The sequence below is a fragment of the Prenolepis imparis genome, unplaced genomic scaffold (genome assembly GCF_030444845.1).
Source record: "Prenolepis imparis isolate NDT839.2.m4 unplaced genomic scaffold, iyPreImpa1.0 SCAF_14, whole genome shotgun sequence".
Classification (NCBI taxonomy): Eukaryota; Metazoa; Arthropoda; class Insecta; order Hymenoptera; family Formicidae; genus Prenolepis; species Prenolepis imparis.
The window spans coordinates 9,447,641-9,470,750 of record NW_028141172.1 but is presented as its reverse complement, the minus strand read 5'-3'; the positions used below and the strand labels follow the sequence as shown (position 1 = coordinate 9,470,750).

The following is a 23,110-nucleotide window of genomic DNA, read 5'->3' as shown; positions in this document are numbered from 1 at the left end:
AATTTGTATCAGAAGCCCAAGCTTGATTGAATTATTATAGGTGCAACTGCAACACACATACATTAGCAGCTACAATTATAAAACACCCATTATTTATTACATTTTCAAAAATATAGCATAGATATTTAAAATAATTTCTTACATGTTTATAATGTTTTATATATATTTATTATTTAATTCTATATATTGCTTATATGTCAATTCAATTTTAATTATTTTCTTGATTGTGTTAGTTATATTGTATTATATTTTAAATGTATTTAACATTAAATAAGTTCTTATATTATTAGTTACTCATACTTAATATTTGTAACAATTTAGTATTTATATAAACATTAATAATACTTACGTAATGTTTATTACACACACACACACACACACACATATCTATATATATATGTGGATATGATTTCTCATATATTCATTATATAATGACTTATTAAGTATTAATACTGAGATGTGTACTAAAATAAATATAAGATATTAAATTTAATATACATAAATATATAAGTTATATACATAAACATTTTGATGACTTATTTTTAATATTTATTCAGTACATTTAATGTAATAGTTAATATTAATATATTAGCTATATTAGTTTATATTAATTTCTATTTTAATGTAATAGTTAATATTAATATTAGCATTACTGTTTTACATTAATTTATATGAAAACTAGTATTTGAGTATTAATATGTTTATAATATTATATATTGTTTTTATTTTTCTGGAAAATAATAAAAAATTTTAATTTTGAAATTTTATGTAATTATAATTATTCCAAAATGCTGAATGCCATAAATATATAATTTTATATGTTTATTTCGTATCTTCCAAAGTATTCTTCTACAACTTTTTAAATATATGTATAATATTATGCAATTAAGAGCGGCAAGACCATGCGCAGCAATCGCGAAGCACTTCATGTATCATCTATACGTGATTCGGATTTTTGAAAGTATCTCATATTATCAGACCTCATCTCATCTATACGATTCTATACGGCTTTGCAACTTCAAACGCAAATCGAAGTTCATATCATATATGAATATCACCGGATGCTTCCGGAAAGCGAGGTCTATAATTATACGACTCTATATGAGTTTGTAATTTTAATTTTTTATTAATACAAGTTTCTACTTTCACTTGGTGCAACTTTTTTTTTCATTATTTTTTATAGTACGTTTCCACATGGGTTTGCAACTTTAATTTTTCACTGGCGCGCGTGTACTTAACGCCTTTTTATTTACCTTTTTTTTTGAATAGTAATATTAACGCGAATTTCTCTTTTACATTACAATTTTTTAATGATTGAATAAGATAAATGAAAGAAAATTAAAATACTTAAATGAGTTAAATATGTGTATATTAATAACTATTAAGTAATTTTCTCTTATTTTATCTTTATTATGAAGAAAAATAAGACGAGGTATAAAAGAAGTAAAACTTTGAACATATTACGTTAACATATTTTAAATTATAACTGAACATTTACTATTTGTGCAAAGTCTGACATTATAATTTCAAATTTACGTATTCGTTTATTTGTTGATTCTTCGTGCATTTCTCGATTGTATATAATTTATTTATTAATTCTTTCGTAATTTTTCAAAAATGATAGTAATAATAAACGATGAAAATAATAAAAAGAAAAAGAAGAAAAAAAAATATTGCTAGTCGTATCGCTAGATGTAGACCATACATTGTTAAAGGCAGACCTTGATTCTAGATATATTTGCTAGATATAATTGTAAAAATTTCTTTTGTAAAAAATTGTATAAAAAAATTAGCAAAATATACAAAAAATAAAACAATAAAGTAGGGAAAGAAGAAATTGTGATATCTTGTTTTTGTTTTGCACATTAATAAATTATCACAATAAAATACAAAGATAATAATAAATAAATCTCAGAAAATTATTTTAATCTTAGAATCACCATAATCACATTCTTTATTTTCCTGAATTTGACAAATTCGATGTCAACAGTGGCGATCAGTTTATAACGTAAAAAACGGCTATAACTTTATAAATTATTTAACAACTCAAATTTTGCAATTATATTACAAATTTATGTTGTACATATTTTTTATCTTAAAATTTCCAAAATATATATTTAATTGTTCGTTTAAATCAGAATACTTACGTACAGCTTTTGTTTATTATTATTTAGTCACATTATACCTATAGTTGAAAGCTATCTAAATATTGAAATATCTTTGTTTTGAACATAAAAAAAATTATATATAAGAATGAGTTTAATCGAAACAACTGTTAGCGTGTTTGTCTTAAAAACAGTTTTAATACAATAATACAAAATAGAAAAATAATGTAGGAAAGAGTTATCATCATCAATAAATTAATATTATGTAGGAAAAAATTATATTGTGATTTACGGTATGACTAAAAAAATTGATTTTTATAATATAACATTCTTAAAGGAAATTAAGAATTAGATGCAAATAGTATTGTATAAATAAAAAAAAATTAATCTTTTCTTAAGACTAAATAGTTGCGTACTTCTTAAAAACGACTATGTATTTTCTTTAAACCAATTGATTTTTCTTAACAACTTTAATTTTTTTCATATATATAGGTAACATTTTCGAAGACTGAATATTTTACGAATTATTTCGTAGATTTTGCTAAAATTATATCAAATTAAAATAAAATATTTCGTAAACTTTCATGTTTTTTAGCTATAAAGAAGGATTCGTAATCCGAATCCTTAGGCTACTTTGCTCTGATTAGGTCGACAATTCGCAGTGTGACACAGACTTTAAGGAGATATATTTTCTTAATAACGATTATGTATTTTTTTTTTAAAACAATTGATTTTTTCTTAACTTCTTTTACTTTCTTTATATAAAAGTATTGATAACATAATTAAAGATTGAATATTATACGAGATATTTTATAGTTTATCGAAACTTATATCAAATTGAAATATAAAACATTTTGTAAACTATATTCACTTTTTGGAAGAATTGGTAATCTGAATCCTTAAGCTATACTTTGTTCTGATTGGGTAGTCGACAATTCGCAGTGTGACACAGACTTTAAGAAGATATTTACATGACATTGTGTATTTCATATGTTATGATACCGTCAGTATTCGATGGTCGTTCGAAGAGATAAGATTGAGATTGAGTGATACTTTTGGCTACCACTTTTGGCTATATAAAATAACGGCTCGTGATTCAACAAACATTGTAAGTAAAATACTGAACATATAGATATTTCTTTCTACATATATGAATCAAAATATGTAGAAGAAATAATGACACATAATTAGAGAAATTTATTTTCTAAAAAAATATACTGATTGGTTTTTAAGAAATTATTTATATACTTTTTATTTCAATTATTGTCTTTATTCTCTCAACATTGTAGTTAACGTAAAAACATTTAGATTTGAATTGTAAGAACATCTTTCAATTATTTTAACAAATTACAATTAAAAACAAATTACTTTGTTTAATACATTTAATTTCTAATAGATATCGTAAATCAATGTCTCCTGTATAATTATGTTAAACAATGTTAAATATGTAATAAATATGAAAAACAACAAACAAGCACAATAAATGTTAATTTTATTTATAAGAAAAATTTGTACACTACGATAACGAAAAGTTTTTTGCGTTTTATATATTTAAGCTGGATATAATTTGCTAATAAAACGTATATCAAATAAAATTTGAAATAAGTTTACAAGAAAGCAGTTTGCAGCAGCTATTGTTTTGTTTTTTTTTTTTTTTCTACTGTATACGTAAACTATAGATTTCCAGTACTGGCAATAAATTTTGGAACGTAGCCAATTTGTATATATGACTTACAAATGACACATATAAGTCTGATATTAATATCATATTGATAAACATGTGTCAAACTAATAACGGACAAAGCCCAGTTATTACAAGAAATTATTTTATACATTCTTGAGTTAAAATCGATATATTAGATAAAAAGAGTTTATCTCCGATAAAAAGCTTTACTTCAAGTTAAAATGCCTTTAAAGGAAATTTTACCCTCAACACCTATAAAAAAGTCATTTTGTTTTTAAATGTTAAAAAGTATAATAATTCGTATATGCAATGTATATGTTACAACATATGGCATTTTGATCAGTGCAATCTAAGTTGCTGGTGTGTATGTAAAAACAATATATGTATATATAGGCGTGAGAGAAGCTTCATCTCTTCCCCTTCTATGAAAAGAAGGAAACTGACCAACTCATTCTATACATATACACTGAATACAAATGGAAAAACAGACAGTCGTCACAAATAACGGCTAATTAAAACATGTAAACAAATCATACTTTTATGCGTGAGCAAGATATAAACTTTTCGAAATGCTGAAACCTACAAACCTTCATAATATATTATTTGAATATATAAAATATATTATAATACAAACTTTTCTAATAATTATACCGTTTAAAACTAATTGTAAGAGTAAGGAACATCTTACTCGGGAATACTATAAAAGCTTTCTTCTTTCATATATTTCAAATTGCTACAGTCATCACGAATGTGCACAATAATCATATTTTGTAACATTTTCTCTTTAAAAAAATGACTTTCTTATAAGTATCGACCAAAATTCTCTTTAGTAAGTTGTATTTTAATCTGAAAGGAACCTATTTATAAAGTTAAAATTGAAGTATACCTATTCGGAACTACATCTACGAACTACAAAATCAAAAATATATTTTTAAATTATAGAATAAATAGTAATGTTTTCAATATAATTTTTCAATATAATTAAAGTAGAAATTTAATTTCACAATTTAAAATTTTCAAGCCATTAAGAAAGTGTGCAAGTTTCATGAAAAATTATTATCTTCTTTTAGTAAGCTAATGTTATTTTTTATTTGCGTTTCTTACTTTAAATGTATTAAAAAATTTAAATTGTGTTTTTCACATAAGAGTCCTAACAATTTTCTTCAAAATAATTAAATTAACATAAAATACAGTTTTATTTTATAAACTGATATTACATTATATATATAAAATTAAGATTAATATGTACCTTGACGTGAGTATACAAACTGCATTGATTTATATTATTAAAAAGGAAAACCGCTTTTCCGCGATGTTGGTTGGCTCTCTCGATGTCGAATAACCGCGCAATGAAACACTTTTTTGACAATCCTTATCTTCTATAGTTTTCCCGTTATAAAAAATGGAGTTGACTCGAACACTGTTGCATTGTTTAACAGCTTTCACAAATCTAAGATGTCCAAGGCAAATTTGTATAAATATAATGAAAATTTCATGTTGTTTAATGACCGGGCTGAGTTCAAGATGTTGATTTTTTTTGTTATATTGAGTTGTCATTGCTATAATCATTTTGATATTCTGTAAACGATTAAAAGTTGCAAACTTTACATCAATTATAAATATACACAATAATTAGCGCGCTGCTTGTAGTACTCTAGATTTTGTGTATAAAAATTCCTGAATAAATTAATCAATTATTAAACCAAATTAAATCTTTTTATATTTTATATATTGTAATTTTTTACATATTATTTTCCTTTTTCTCAGATATCGAGATTTTTTCATTCATTTATTTCTTTAGTATTTATAACTTCTTTTCTACTCTCGGCCATATAAGCGGTACACATAAAAAGTAGTAAAAAATTATGAAAGTTTAAGAATTTATAACTCAGGTAATATTTATGATATCGAGGTGTTTAAAACACAAAAATAAAACTTGAAATGATCAGTTTTGCAATAAAAAATGACAGAGTAAGAACCTGCAAAACTGATAAATAAATGGTCCACTTTTCTAAATTGCACGGCGTGAATCAGTCAACTAAAATTTTCTAAAACTACAGACTTCATGCTTTATTTTCGTTTTTTAAACACCTCGATATAATTATCAGCTGAGTTATAAATTCTTAAACTTTCAGCATTTTTTACTACCTTTTAAGTAAACCACTTTTTGGCCGAGTGTATTTAACTCTTAACGAACAAACAACAGTGAACAATGTAGCGAGATAATACACGCTGAAAATATTTGCGTCCCATTTTCTGATATAAAGATATGATAAAATACAATTTTAAATTGCTTAAATATATTTCTAAAATATTTTGAAAACTATATTTTTCTCTTTATAATCAATAAACAACTGTAAAGTGACTGTGGAATGAGGACCAGTCCGTCTGGTTTTTGCACATGCGCAGTCATTCCGCGTGACAAAATCTGCTGTTTCATCTATTTTACCGTTGTTATGATTGACTGTCAAGGGAAAAAAATTTTGCGAGTGTTTAAAAAGTGCGCTAAAACCATCTAAAATTATGTTTCATCAAAATATCATTTTATCTAAAAATAGCATGCAAATATTTTCTACGTGTATTTTCTCGCCTCTGACGTCACAATTTAACGTGGCCGTGGCGAGTACTAAAAAGCCTTAATATAAAACGCAATATATTTAAAGAAATTTTCATGAAAATTTACAGCTATTGAAATATATTGTATATTTTTTAAAATTGCTGCAATTTTTTTATGTTTACCTTTCCTCGGACAGAAGTCGACAGTTCTGTATTTTTCTTATATTTACTTGTCAATTTTTGTTTCTTATTTCAATCTTAATAAAAATATGTGTTTGCAGATATTTGAAGCAAAAACTGACATGAAGTTCCTAAAACTGTCATTAAATATTTTAATAAACATTGTAATGGCAGTAGCTTTTTCATCAAACTGTCTGGTACCACACCATTATGATTTGAAGTTTGAACTGGAATCAAAATATATGTTAAAGGGCGAGTCCAATATTACAGTTTTCATTATTTGTACAACACGGAACATAACTTTTCACGTATCAACTTTTATATCTGTACGGGAAGTGAATATGAAGTCGCTACATAATTTAAAAATCTATACAGCAACTTATATACAAAGATTACCAAATAAAATTACTTTTTTTCCTTTCGACAATCCTGATAATAACTTAGAAAATGGATTATATATTTTAAATATAAAATTTGAAAACATGATATTAGAACGATATACCTCAAAATTGTTGCGAACTTATTGGTACGAACATAAACAGGAAAAGTGAGTAAATATAAAAATATATTAAAAATTAGCATTAATTAAATGTATATAAATAATATAAAAATATAAATATATAAATTTATATAAGTGCATATAAGTACATAATATATATGTATATACAAGGTGTCTTTAAAGTTTGACCCAGGCTCTTTATCTCGGAAACGGCTTTAGATATGGAAAAATGTTTCAGACAAAAGTTGTAGGACTTGAAGGGGGACAGATGATGAAAATATGAATTTGACTTATTGAAGGTCAGATAAAGGTCATCGATGTTCTTTTAAATAAAACCCACTATTTTTTATTGCATATTCCTGTAACTTTTGTCGAGACGTTTTCAAAACACTACCTATGTGGGTCTTTTGCGTAAGCCGTTCCCAAGATACGAAGCTTCAAAGTTGACATATTATCGGCGTTCGCATTATCCGATGTATACCGTGGGGAGGTTGTTCAGTCAAATTTGTACGTCAAGTGGCTCTAAGTAAAGCAGACTTTGTATGTGTGTATGTGTGTCTGTTTTTTTAGAAAAGCTTTTCTCTATTTTTCCCTACCATTTTCTTCTCCTTCCCCTTACATTAAAATAACTAGAAGAAAAATAATTAGAGAAAAGTTTTACTAAAGAAGAACACATACACGCACACACACATACAAAGTCTACCTTTTTATATACATATATTTAGATATATATTATAAGTTAAATTTATTAAAATTTATATACGTTTATTATTATATTTTACAAATTATTTATATTACCATTAAATACTATAGGTTTCAATTTTTCTTCTGAGATGGTTTAGAAAAAATATGTTGTTGACAATGTTGCATGTAAAATTTCTTTATACCTGAGTATATACCCTATGATTATACTTTACATAATATACATACAATATTAATATATCGAACGTTATAAATAAATATTTACATTAGTCGCATTTTTTAATAAATTATAAATCAAAAGACATAATAGAAAATATATGTTAATATAAATAAATAACACTAAGTTAAGAATCACATCACACAATTACATTAACATTAAATAAGAATTACATAAGTGTAATATTAAGAAATATCAATTATTGCATGAATTTCAAATGAATATCTCTACATATACATACGCACGCGTACGCTAAACTATATAATTTAATATTGCTATTGGTATATTTTATATACTATATAAAATATTCAATATATATAAAATAACAATCTTACACATATATATGCAAGATGGTCCTGAAATACTTGGTCAAAATCAAGGATTGGATTGAGCTCGTCATGGGAATGAAAAATAATCTTATAAACATTAATCTAAAAACGATTCTTTCAGGAGTTACGACTCATTTAATTATCAATTTTAAAGAATAAATACTTTCAAAGTTTTGATCGTACCTTACTATAATTTGTACTTTTTTTATTAATTATGGTGTTCAATAAGATTAATCGAGTGATTTGCACAAGGCAACACTTTAGTATTTAAAGAACAACAATCTCGATCCCTCTTTCCGAGATCGCTAAGCATTAATCGAAAACAAAAATTCAATGGTGAGACGAATGCAGACGTCTGTTTCCGTTAATGATAGACATTTTCAACAATTTCTGTAAATAAAAATATTGTTATTTCTTTCCATGGTTTTCCATATTTCTGAATCCGATATTAATAATTAAATAATTACATGAGTTGTAACTCTCGAAGGAGTCGTTTTTGGACTAATGTTCATAAGAACATTTTTCATCCTTATGACGAGCCCAACGCAACTCTTGATTTTGGCCTAGTATTTCAGGACTCTGTATAGTAGAAAAATAATAGTATATTTGTCCTGTTATATATGTATGTGTATATGTACGTGTAATAATATACATTTAATTATAAATAATGATAAATAATGGGCAATAATTATATTTTTTAAACATTATTTATATATTGCGCAGGTACATTCTGCAATGCTTCTTTAATAATTATTCAGTAATTGCTGAAAAGTTGTAATTCTCTAAAACATGTCATTAAAATGTGATAGGTGGATGATGGCGATACTAAACCAGCCGCGAACAGCCCGAGAATTATTTCCATGTTTCGACGACCCGGAATTAATTGCCACCTTTAAAATTTCCGTAGAACATGACAAAGGATACAGAGTTCTATCGAATACGCCGATAGAAGAATACGATATTATAGCCAATGGCACGATAATACTTACTCATTTCCAAATGACTTCTGGAATATCACCAAACGACGTAGCAATTTTAATATATAAAGTTAATGGTCTGCATCCAATTCATATTTTTAATTGGAACAAGGCTGTCACTGAGACGTGGTGCAGACCGTATTTTGCACCCTACGTGAAACTCGGTTTATATGTTGTTACAAAGATAACTTTGCATTTAGAAAACGAATGGAATATCCTGAAAGACGTTTTAAAAGTGGATTATGTCGCCGTTCCGAATTTCAAGAACAAAATTTGGCGGACCAGTGGTCTGATTATTTACAAGTAATACATATATTCTAAAAATAATTTTAAACATATATCATTAAAATATTATATTTTTAGATTTAATATTTCTAATTCAAAGATATGCATTTTTCTACTGTTATTGTTACATCTGATGGGTTAATTATATAAATACACAGACTCATAACGGTATTTGTTTAATTATTTATTTATTTTAACAATTTAAAGAGTAGTATATTTTTAATAATTCGGATGTATGTGCTTTTATCGATGATCAAGTAATTCCTATAAGCAATTATAATGAATGACGCGATGAAACACATGTATATATATAATATTTATTACATTTACTGAATAACTTATATTTATATAATGTAATAGACGTACGATGATGGAGAAACTTTTTCGTTGTTATATCAAATTGAAAATTTAAATATTATCAATGATTTAACACAATTTTGAGTTTTTATGTTAAAGATATATGTTTCTGTTCTTATTACTGAACTTACTTTTATTACTAAACGCATTGTATGAGTATAATTACTATATTTTCCTTCCTCATAGAAAAAGCTTTGTTTTCGAGAAAAAATTATTTTCTTAGATTTTTATGCCAATGTGTTCTGTATGTTCCAAAACATCTAAAAATAACATTTTTGAAAAATGTTTGTATGTGTGTGTGTATGTATGTATGTGTGTATGTATGTATGTGTGTATGTATGTATGTATGTATGTATGTGCCCATTTTTAAATATAATTATCTCAAGAATTATTCGACTTACAGCGCTCCAATTTGAGATACAAGTAAAGGGGTGACCTCCGTTCGGACACGTTTTATTGGACACACTGCTCGATTGGACACCGTTCGCTTGAACACCGCACAATTGGACACCGCACGATGTCCAATCGTGCAGTGTCCAATTCTGCCGTGTCCAATCGTTACGTGTCCTAACGGGATACGCCCCAAGTAAAGTAGTACAACACTTTTAGTTATACTGTCATATTTATAAAAATTTATACTGTGTTATAAATTATAATGCAATTTTAATTTTTCAAAGAATGTTTATGGTTGCTCTAACTTCCGTAAATTTTAAGATATTTGGATACATTTTTTTACATGAATAGATTATTTTTAAAGGATGGTTGGTATTAAATTTGACGAGGATTGGTGAAAGGATAAATTTTTTATAAAATTTTTAAGAAATTTCTGTGATTGTTCTAACTTTTATAAATTCTAAGATATCGGGATAAATTTTCTTACATGAATAGACTATTATTAAAGGATTGATGGTATTGAGTTCGGCGATGATCGGTGGAAGCGTTTATTTTTTATAAAATTTTGAATTTTATGAGAAATGTCAGTGATTGCTCTAACTTTTGTAAATTTTAAGATATCGGGATAAATTTTCTTACGTAAATGGACTATCGTTAAAGGATTGTTGGTATTGAGTTTGTTGATGATCGGTGAAAGAATTCATTTTTTATAAAATTTTGAATTTTTAAGAAATGTGCATTTTTTAATTCTCGCAAATTTTAGATATCAAGCTAAATTTTTTACACGAATAAAGTATCATTAAAGGATATTTGATATTGAATTTAGCGAGGATGGGTGAAAGGGTTGATTTTTTTTTATAAAATTTGGAATTTTTCAAAAAATGTAAATTTTTAAATTTTAGGAAAGGAACATACGAAAGTAGGTACATATATACACACTTACACATACATATACACGACATTTTGAAAAATGTTATTTATTATGTGAAAAAAGTGTGCAAGCACATTGCTTCCTCAACATATATTATTTCGTTAATTAAGATGGTTTTTCAATTATGACTTCCTCGTAGAGGAAGCTTAATTTGCACATTACTTGATCACAATTGAATTTCGCTCATTAAAAAAGTTTTAAAATTATGGCAATGTGCAAGTTAAGCTTTCTCTATGAGAAAGGCATAAATGAAAAACCATCCTAATTAGCAAAATAATATATTGAAGAAGCAATGTGCAAATTTCTATTTGCATATTTTTTTTTCATATATTAATCGAAAAATCGCTTTAAAGAAGGCTTATTCCATCACTTTGTGAAATAAATATGATGACAAAAATATTGAAATATAAAATTACTATATACTTATTTTGATTTTGGGAAAGAAAAAAATAAAGTTATATAAAATAATTACATATAATTAACACATATAATACTCGAATAAATTGATACAAGAAACTTTCGACTTTTTGTTTATTAATGTTTGATTATTCCATTCTTATGTTTATTAGAATTCTAATTATGTATGACAATATATTTGAATTATATTTTTTAATATATATATATATATATGTGTGTGTGTGTGAAAACATTTAATTGGTACATAAGCAAAATATGCAAGTTTATAACAAAATGGTATGAAATAATCATATTATTTATAAACAATTTTCAGTGAAGCAGATCTTGCCTACGACGAGAAATTACATCTTCCTGCGCATAAATTTATAATGATGCGTTCAATAGCTCATGATATAATATATCAACGGTATGGTTATATCTTCGATGCGTCTTATCGGTGGTTAAACGAGGGCTTCATTCTGTTTTTCGAAACATATATCGTCGACCAGGTTGGTCTTGTAACATTTCTAACGTTAATTATAAGAAAATTTTGATTGATATTCTGACAAAATGTAAAATTTTGAAATTGCCTTCTCATTCAAAAAGATATTGAAAAAATGACTTTATATTATTTTTTTCACTATCTTGAAATATCATCACTATTTGAAAGAAAAAAAAAACATTACAAAGCAGAAAAAATTATACTTAAAATTCGTTTTTAGATTTTGTGAAGAACTCACGTTTATATTTTCTAAACAACAATAATAATTTTCATCAAATTGTTAAATAGTTGTATACACATTTTTGTGGAAAATTAAAAAAATATTTTAATTTAAATGAATATATGAAACAGTAACGGTTTCTTTAGAAATAGCTAATAATTTTATACATTATTACGTATATTAATGTGATTTTCTTAAAATATTTTATATTTATTCGGATACATTTATATGTCTGCAGGCTTTACCAGATTCCCGCATGATGGACTTGTTCGTAGTTCAGGCTAAATATGAGTCTCAGTTTCTGACAACAAACGTTACAATGGATACAATTAATTTTACGAAAGATTCAAGCGATACATTTAACATTAAATCAATTTCTTCTGTTTCTCCTATTATAGGTATGTATATATGTATGTACATTTGGATTATAAATTATGAATTAATTAAAATATATACATAGATATATAATATATTTATATATACTGATATATATTTATATAAAAAGTTATGTAAATAATATAATTAACAATATAATTACATTGCCAACCATAAACACATATCAATAATAACAAATTAATCAAATTCAATTCTACATTTATTTCTTCTTATTTGCTTATATTCTTGTTGTGAATAATTTTTTTTTATTATAATTAGTTCTTACTTAGTATTATTAGTTATGTTTACGAATTTGTGAACATCATGTGTTAAAATTATGTAAAATGTATGTAATTATGCCTACTTTATATTTTTATAGGAGCCCTTATATGGCGCATGTTACAAAGTATAATTCCCGATAAAGTATTTTGGACATCTATCAATACATATTTAAAGTAAGTGTTACTTATGTTATAATATAATAATTATAAAAGTTTCCTTAAATATTGATTCACATAAGATTGTTTCAAAGTAAATCTTTATTAAATATTTTGTTAATATCAGTCTCGTTATTTTAATTAATCTTATAATTATTAAGTAACACACAAAAGCATAAAATATTTTTTACAAAAAAACGAACAAATATTTATTTCTTTTCAAATGTTATACAATACGAAATTTGAAAACATATATTATAATATGAACTGTCTGGCTTTAATACAAATTAAAGTGTAACTAGCAATAATAATAATCTTAATTATAACAATTTTTTGATATCTTATTTATGAAATAATACTTTAATTATATTATATGTGTGTAATGTAATTAGACAATATTATATTATCCATCGGTCCATATTTGTGAAATTTCGTATATGTATATATAATCCTATTCATATATATAATATAAATATATACACAAAACGTTAAAAAAAGGGTATAATAGATGTAAGAGCAAAAATGTATATACATATAAACTTTCCTAAAGAAGATAAAAAAACATACGCTAAGTTTATGAAATTCTATCCGATGATTATTCAAATTTGCGTATGTAACAAACTGAATTTTAAAAATAACAAATTAGTAAATGTTTTTAAAAAATTAATCTGTCAACACAAAATAGTTTAAAAAACAGTTAAACGCTATAATACTACAATAAAAATATGTATATACAAACAAGTACTCAGATAAAGTGTACAAAATTATATATATATATATATATATATATATATTGCACCTTTATAAATATATAACATTCCAAAGATACTGAAATATGCTAATAGAATGATGAAATAATTAATTGAAAAATTAAGTTATGACTTAAATTAAATATATTAGCATTATTTTATGCAATTTGCTGATTTGAACTTTATTTTGTAAGAGAATCAATCGTTGCTTTAAATCAATTAACCTTTATATAGTCAAAGACAACATTAATATCAAAGTCAAAGTTTTCAAGCTGCATCCGTTAAAACGAATAATAATAATTTTATATTTTCCCCTAATGCGAATCAAATATATTATGTAGCATTTATTACTACAATATGTTAAACTTTACAGACTTCCCAACTTTAATTCGAAAACTCCCAATGATCTGTGGAACGTTATGGAAAATGAGACATTAACATACGAGAGTTACGATTTATTTTACTCACGGAACGTGAAAGAAATGATGAATATTTGGTTAACACAAAAGTATTGTCCGGTGCTAAATGTGACACGAGATTATTCTACCGATCAAGTCACAATATCCCAAGAGTTTAACGACAAATTGAATAAAACACCATATTTTATACCCTTCACTTTTACTATGGACACAAACATCAATTTTATCGTAAGTTGGCCATATACTAATAGTTATTTAAAAGAATCGGAACCGACGTTGGAAATACTTCTTGATAAAAAAGTTAAATGGATTATTGTCAACATACAACAAACTGGTAAATATTAAATAAACTATAATATTAATTTTAATATATTAATAACTTTCTTACAAAAATTTTTTTTTCATTACATATATTTATACTTATTTATACAAATTTTGGATTTATATTTCACATACAATAATATTACAAACAATAATAACAATTTATAAAATATTTTGCAATATTACCATTAAATACGTTTAGGTAAATATTATTTTCTTGGTATAATTAATTTTAAATTTATACAATTTGAACGCCATTCATTTTTTCAGAGCTTTATTCTTAAATTTAATTATGGCATCTTTTTATTATAATATATAAATATGTTCAATTTCTACATAAAATAGTTTATATATGTTTAAAACAATATTCAAAAATATATTTAATTTAATTCAAAATCTTTTTATTTTATACATTTAAAAAGAATCGATAAAATGTATCTGTTCAATAATAGGATATTATAGAGTCAACTATGATAAGGAGAATTGGCAAAGACTTGCACATTACTTAAATTCTACAAACTATTCTAATATACATGTCCTCAATCGAGCGCAAATCATGGATGACGCATTCTATTTTGCGACAAATAGAGAACTTGATTTCTACGTGTTCTGGGAACTTGCGAGCTACTTATGGCGAGAGAAAGATTACATAGCATGGTACCCTATGATCAAAGCTTTTCAATATACATCGTTTATTTTTGCATTTTCAAATAACCCAGATGATTTTCCAGAGGTGCTTCAGGTACTGTTAGTAAATAAAATATATCATTAAAATTGTGTTGGATATTAGATCAATGAATACTAATTTGTGTCATTAACATAAGTTATATGATAACAATTTTAAATCATAATTCTGACTTGCTTATAGGAAGTAAACTATTAAGTTATTAATAATAATAATAAATTTAATCATATGATAATTATAGGGAAATCTTATAGTTTTACATGCTGCCTTTTTTCAGAATCAAAATGTAACCCATCACTTGTGACTTTGTTATTATTGCAGTATTTTTTTTTAATTCAAAGTACATAGTAAACATAGTAACGGTATTTGGAACAAATTCACTAAAGTTACATTTTTCTCAGTAACTCATTAAACCAAATTTTACAGTTACCTTTATCGTTACTCTTGAGTTTACCTGACATATTCTCTACCAATTTGCAAATGCACACAATAAAAGCATTTAATATATCTAAAAATTACGATATAATTTAAATGTACTGTTTTTTAATTACCTTTTAATCATAATTGCAATGAAATTTTATGACTATTATTTCAAATCAATTTATGTAATTTAAATTTGTTTTTATTTTGTTATATTTTTGTTTTTCGTATAAAAATGTATACATATTAGAAATGAATTTAAACATAAAATTTAATTTAATTTATAATTTATAATATTCCATCAAAATTTTGAATTTGTACAAAGTTAAAAGTATAAATACACGCAATTTTTTCATATTTATTATAATCTGTTAAAATATTGAACTAAAAATTTATTTTTATGTAGTTACATACTTTCCTCATTATAAAAATTAATTTATTTGCAATGTTCTCAAAAAAAGAAGTTTTTCCGTTTAAAAAATTTAAAAGATTCACAATTATAAAATTATTATATTTTTTATAAAGGTATTTAAATTATATCGCTTTATTACATTTTCAAAGAAAAATTTAATTTAAAAAAAATTAGTTTTTTATGCATAGAATTTATCTTTAACTGCATTAAAAAAGGAAAAACGAAAATTGTAAAAATACGATAATGCAATTTATTTTACAATATCGGCAACAAATGAATTATAATGAATTATTATTTATTTAAAGTAATTTTCTCAACTTTATATTTTTCTTCACAAAAAATCTAATTTTAAAAGACATTTAAATTTCAACTGGCGAATAAGATGATATTAGTGCGTCATTTTTATGAAAAAATTAATTTTTCGTTGAAACTGATTCGTAATGCATGGGTTACTCTTTTCTTTGTACAATAACAAGGAATTAAATAAATCTCAATTCAAGATTATATTTTTATTAACCGTGCTTTAATAAACATATATTAATATTACTTTATTAATTATTATATCACATCTCTATTAGGAAATTAAATTTCAAATATACACTCCGCAAAATAATTAAGGGATCAAAAAGAAATTGTTTAAAAAATAAGCAAATTTTAAATAGCTGTAATTTTGTTTAAAAAAAAGAGAACTTAAATTCTAAAAAAGGTTTGAAAGCTTGAAATCTTTACTTTCAAAATGTCACAGCTGTTTTTCATTTTCTTAAATTCTGGTATTTTCTATATACAGGAAACGACGAACTTAACGAAATAGAAAATGTTTTTCTCATTTTTTGGATGTGTTGTATGCACAAAAAGATTTGAAAAAATTTTTTAACTTTTTCACGTTAAAGCCTGAAGTTTTCCCAGCAAAACCGTTTTTTAAATGTTAAATTTCGATTTCTTTTTTTCAAGTTATCGAGAAGAGAAAGTGATCATTTTCACTTTGATCGTTCATAACTGCGTTAAAAATCATCGTACAGCGATTTTAAAACTGGATTCTTAAAAGCTGAATCTTTGCTCTATAGTGTAATATAGTGACACAATTTCTTTTAAACTCGTGAACTTTTTTACAAATAGGTAAAAATAATGATAAAATTCGCGATTTTTCTCTTTTTTGTTTAAACTTCGAAAAAAATAACGCAAAGTGACTAAAAGGATTTTATCGTTATTTTAATCTATTTGTAAAAAATTCCACGTGTTAAAAGAAAAATTCGGTTACTATATCATACTATAGAGCAGAGATTCAGCTTTAAGAATCCAGTTTTATTAAATTGCTGTAGAATGATTTTTAACGGAATTATGAACGATAAAAGTGAAAATAATCATTTTCTCTTCAATTCTCGATAACTTGAGAAGGAAAAATTGAAATTTAACTTTTAAAAAACGATTTTGCAGGGAAACTTCAGGCTTTAATGTGAAGAAGTCAAAACATTTTTTAAAATCTTTTTTTGCATGCGACACGTCAACAAAGAAGAAAAAAATTTTCCATTTCGTTAAGTTCGTCGTTTTCTATATATAAAAATACCAGAATTTAAAAAAATAAAAAACAGCTGTGATCTTTCGAAAGTAGAGATTTCAAGCTTTGAAAACCCTTTTTTAGAACTTAAATTCTCCTTTTTTGAAACAAAGTTACAGCTATTTAAAATTTGCCTACTTTTTAGACAATTTTTTTTATCCTTTAATTATTTTGCGCAGTGTATATTTTGAGATTGATTAATTATAATAAGATTAGAATTTGGTACCCAACTTTATATAGAAAATAATACAATAAGTGATACAATAATTGAGGAGTTAAAAAATTTGAACTGTGTTTTATTTTCAACATACAATAATATAATATGATACATGATAATGCTCTTAAAATTTTTTACCTATTATGAATATATTGTCTCTTTAATAACCTAATATTAGAAAATTCCACACACTCTCTCTTTCTCTCTCTCTCTCTCTCTCTCTCTCTCTCTCTCTCTCTCTCTCTCTCTCTCTCTCTCTCTCTCTCATGTAAAAAATTAACATTAAAATTATATGTATTTTATTAAAATTGTATGGATTTAAACGATATTAAAAATTATTTGAGAGATTAATTAATTCGGAGCATATTTTAATCACATTTAAGGAAATAAAATAGTTCTAGTCAATGAGATTGTACATTTTTCGCATATATATTATATATATGTTTGTAAATAATTTTATGATTGAAATATATAAAAAGTTATTTTTTACCAAATTGCAGAAAGTATTGGAGTATATAAGAAACCTGTTTCTACTTATACCTGGGGATACGTACGATCAAATGATGCCCACTAACAGCGACCTTGAAAAATCTTTAAAACAAGAACTCGCACGAATCGCATGTATCATCAATAATTCTTTGTGCATTAGAGCAGCTGAAAGTCAATTAGAATTATATCTAAATAATGCTGAAAAAAATATGAACACGTAAGTGTATTTTAATCATTATATTTCCAGGGTTGGGAAGTAACGCGTTACTTGTCACGCCGTTAACGTTACAGTTACTTGTTTTAGCAACTGTAATGATTTTGACGTTACAAAATTTATTACTAACAAAAAAAGTAACTTCGTTACATTTTTCGGTAACGAGTAACGAATTTAACCGTTACTTTTTCCGAAATTATTCGGTATAATTTTCATACAAAGGAACATATTGATAAAAGTGGGAAGCGTCCCATTTGACTGCTATTACATTTATTGCATTATGTATGTTAATTCGGATATAAAATTAGGTTGTTTCATATAAAATGTCCGATTTTGCAATGTAAACTTTTTCAAGCTTTTTTTGTCAATCAAAATCTTTATATATATTTGTATATTTTTTATATATTATTTTGAAGTTATAAATTTGCCTTTATATATTTGCGATTTTATTCTTTGATTTAATTGATTATTTTCATATATTTATTCATTTTTTTCTGTATGAATAAAGGTGATTTTCGCGTGCTTTTTGATATGAGTAGAAAAGTTGCCATAATGTGCAGAAACCGCTCAAAACATTAATGCTGCATTTGGTGAGAACTTTGTCAACGAACGCTCCAATATAAAAAATTTGAATTTGAAGATAAAATTTTCACAAATGACAATCGTAGACCTGAGACTATCGTTGAGACATTAAAGGTTGAAGCGAAAATCAACGTCAAACTGTTAGAAATGCGTAGAACGGTTTTTACTTTGATTAATATAAAGTTAAATTTGAAAATTATTATGTTTCTTTAAATTTTTTATTAAAAAATGCTTTTAACAAAAAGTTTAAAGAAACACAAAATTTTCAAACTTACCTTCGTTAATCGAAGTAAGAACCGTTCTACGCATTATTAACAGTTTGACGTTGATCCGCTTCAACCTTTAATGTCATCAACGATAGTCTCAGGTCCACGATTGTGAGGTCTTATTTTCAAATTTAAATTTTTTATATTGGTGCGTTCGTTGACAGAGTTCTCGCCGAATGCAGCATTAATATTTCGAGTGGCTGCTGCAATATTATGGCTACTTTTCTACTCATGCAAAGAAAGCACACAAAAATCACGTTTATTCAAACTGAAAAGAATGTTGAAAAAAATACATTCGAAACCAATTAAATCGAAGAATAAAATCAGATATAAAAAGGCAAATTTTGAACTTTAAAATGAAGTATAAAACAAGTATAAAGATTAAGAAAAAATTAAACAATTATAAAGATTATATTGATAAAGAAAGCTTTAAAAAGTTTACTTTGCAAAATCAAACATTTTATATGAAACAACCTAACATACATCCGAATTATAAAAAAGAAGTAACGGAAATTGTAACGACTCGTTACATTCAAAGTAACGGTAACGGTAACGAGTTACTTTTTAAAATTAGTAACGAGTAACGGTAACGACTTACTTTTTAGAAAAAATAACGGTAACAGTAACGAGTTACTTTTATAAAATAACTTTCCCAACCCTGTATATTTCTCAGTATCTATTTAAATCTTGTGCGTTTATACTTGATATATTTATTACTGGAGAAAAAAACATACAAAATCAAATATAAATACATGTATGTTTATATTTATATATATATATTTATAAATAAAATATGTCTACGCATATACATGGTGTGTCACAATAGTAATGAGTCTAATCAGATTATATATTTAGCGCATAATGTGGCAATACTGAAAAATCGAAAAAAAATATACTGGCACACACATATATAAGTATATATATTTATATTTGATTTGATATGGACTTCATTTTTGAATATTTATTAATAAAGAAACTGTATCCTAAATATCAATAACATATGTATATTAATAAATAAAACATTTCTTTTCTGTTTGCCGCAGAATTTTACCTGGATGGCATAAGTGGACTTATTGTAATGGTTTAAAGGATGCGAATTTTACTACATGGTTCTCTGCATGGGAGGAGGCGCTCAGAATATACATAGAAAGATTTGATCATAAAATGCTGGAGGGCCTTATTTGTTCCGAGGATCCCGAAATAATAATTTATTATTTGTCGTTTCATTTAGCAAACTTGAAATATAAATTCCAAATTAATAAATTTAAAATGATAGCAAAAGAAATAGAGCGTAAAGTTAATTCTTTAACTACTAATATTTTTCTTTCTACTCTTTCGAGACATGCTAAGAACATTCACATACTTAAAAAACTATTGAAAAGTTATGAAATAATAAAATTCAGGTAATAACATTTTTTAAATAAAATGATATTATCTATTATCATAAAGATTTGTTATATATGTGTTAGTTATAAATCTATACATGCTATATATTTGTTCTTATAGTCATGTCAATATAAATGCAGTATTAAGTGTGGCTGTTCATAATGCACATTCATCTGAACAACTTAACGAGGTAAATTTTATACTTATGAATGATATATTTATGAAGTTTTCATTATAATATTAATTTTTTATAAAAAATATTACATATATTATATTATATGTATATATTTAACAGATGTTACATTATAAGTATATAATGTTTAAATTTTTCTTTTTTTTGTTATTAGATATCTCATAGAAGGTGTATCATTTAAATTTTTTAAGGAAAATGTCTCTGAAATTAAACGAAATACGATAAATATGTTTAAATAAATGTTGTAAGATTTCAAGGGGAAAAGAAATTGCCGCTACTGACTGATTTCCAAGAGGGAGATTTTCAAAATTATTTGAAAGTTATTTATGTTTTCTTTTTTAAATAGAACTATCCTAATTTTTTCAAATAACTCGATTTCTCGCGTAAAAAGTTATTAGAGTAGAATGACAATCAAAAGTGAATAGTTTACGAGATAATTTTACACTACAGTTTAATATAATCTTACATAAACTATAAAATATCTCGTAAAATATTCATTTTTCAATTATTCTACTTTAATACTCTTATGCATAAAATAATGAGAGAAATCAATTTACGTAAAAAGCACAGTTGTTTGTAAGAAAAAGTATGTAACTGCTAATTGCAAATTACATATTTTTACAAGCGCCAATATATTTTCCCCTCAGAATCTTACAATTTATATATAATTATTTTTTTTCCTATTTTGCTTAATTTTAGAGATATTTGCCTGGGGAAATTAAAATAAAACACTCTGTATATCGATATATACGATAATTACTTATATTTACTATTTTAAAATCTTCCATTTGCTTTTCATTATAATTCATTACGAAATTACTCATTGATAAAAAATTAAAATTAAAATAATATTTATTTCAGATAAATAATTTCACGACAACATTACACATACCACCATTATATTTGGAATATATTGCACGAACGATCAGAATGCGTAATCGTAAAATATCGGACCAGCTGGAATATTATCGAAATTTGTACGATTACCCCAGTCTTAATTGAAATATTATTGGTGCAACTACAACACATTATCGACATTATCTACAGCAATTTATGAAACACCCATTATTTATTAAGTTTTCAATAATATAGCATAATAGTTAAAATAATTTCTTATACATTTCTAATGTTTTGCATATTTATTATCTATTTGTATATATTACTTATATGTTAATTTGATTATAATTATTTTCTTGATCGTTTTAGTTATATTGTAATATATTTTTAAAAATTTAAAGTTAATTTAAATATTATATTATTAGTTTTAATATTCATATAAACATTAATCATATTTACGTAATTTTTATTATACACACACACACACACACACATATATATGTATATATATATGTATGTGTATATGATATTTTATGTTATGTACATTGATTATATATCCGCCTTTTCAAATATTAATGCTGAGATATGTACTTAATAAATATAAGATATTAAATTTAATACACACACATACATATATATATATATACATATAGGTTATAAACATTAACATTTTGATGACTTATTATTAATATTTACTCAGTACATTTAATGTAATAGGTAATATTAATATATTAGCAATACAATTTTATATTAATTTGATACTAATTTTTATCTAATGTGTGTGTAATAGTTAACATTAATATTAGCATTACTGTTTTATATAAATTTTTATAAAAATTAGTAATTGATTATTAATATATAATTGTTCTGTAAAATAATAAAATTTAATGTAATTATAATTATTCCAAAATGCTGTATGCCATAAATGTATAATTTTATATGTTTATTTCGTATCTTCTAAAATATTCTTCTACAACTTTTTAAATATATGTATAATATTGTGCAATAATATTAACGCGAATTTCTCTTTTACATTAGAATTTTCTAATAATCGAATAAGATAAATGAAATGAAATCTAAATATATGTATATTAATGACTATTAAGTAATTTTCTCTTACTTTATCTTTATCACGAAGAAAATATTAACACAACGAGATAAAAGAAGTTAAATTTTGAACATATTACGTTGAACATATTTTAAATTATAACTGAACATTT

General features: G+C 24.7%; 1 protein-coding gene across 1 annotated transcript; it reads left to right on the top strand.

Moving 5' to 3' along the window:
* The first annotated feature begins 3,127 nt into the window (after positions 1 to 3,127).
* On the top strand, positions 3,128 to 22,359 carry LOC145944993 (aminopeptidase N-like). Its single transcript, XM_083053744.1, has 12 exons — positions 3,128 to 3,213; positions 6,627 to 7,072; positions 9,082 to 9,552; positions 11,946 to 12,120; positions 12,572 to 12,731; positions 13,088 to 13,163; positions 14,268 to 14,647; positions 15,087 to 15,376; positions 18,424 to 18,629; positions 20,518 to 20,877; positions 20,981 to 21,050; positions 21,915 to 22,359. The coding sequence occupies exons 2-12, from the start codon at positions 6,648 to 6,650 to the stop codon at positions 22,053 to 22,055; spliced, it is 2,754 nt and encodes a 917-aa protein (XP_082909870.1). The 5' UTR covers positions 3,128 to 3,213; positions 6,627 to 6,647; the 3' UTR covers positions 22,056 to 22,359.
* The last annotated feature ends 751 nt before the right edge of the window (positions 22,360 to 23,110 follow it).

Excerpts from the sequence above, each read along its gene's own strand:
- LOC145944993 (XM_083053744.1), top strand. The coding sequence starts at position 6,648 with ATGAAGTTCCTAAAACTGTCATTAAATATTTTAATAAACATTGTAATG. Across the intron at positions 14,648-15,086 it reads TGTCAACATACAACAAACTG|GATATTATAGAGTCAACTAT; the intron begins GTAAATATTAAA and ends GTTCAATAATAG. Across the intron at positions 21,051-21,914 it reads CATCTGAACAACTTAACGAG|ATAAATAATTTCACGACAAC; the intron begins GTAAATTTTATA and ends TATTTATTTCAG.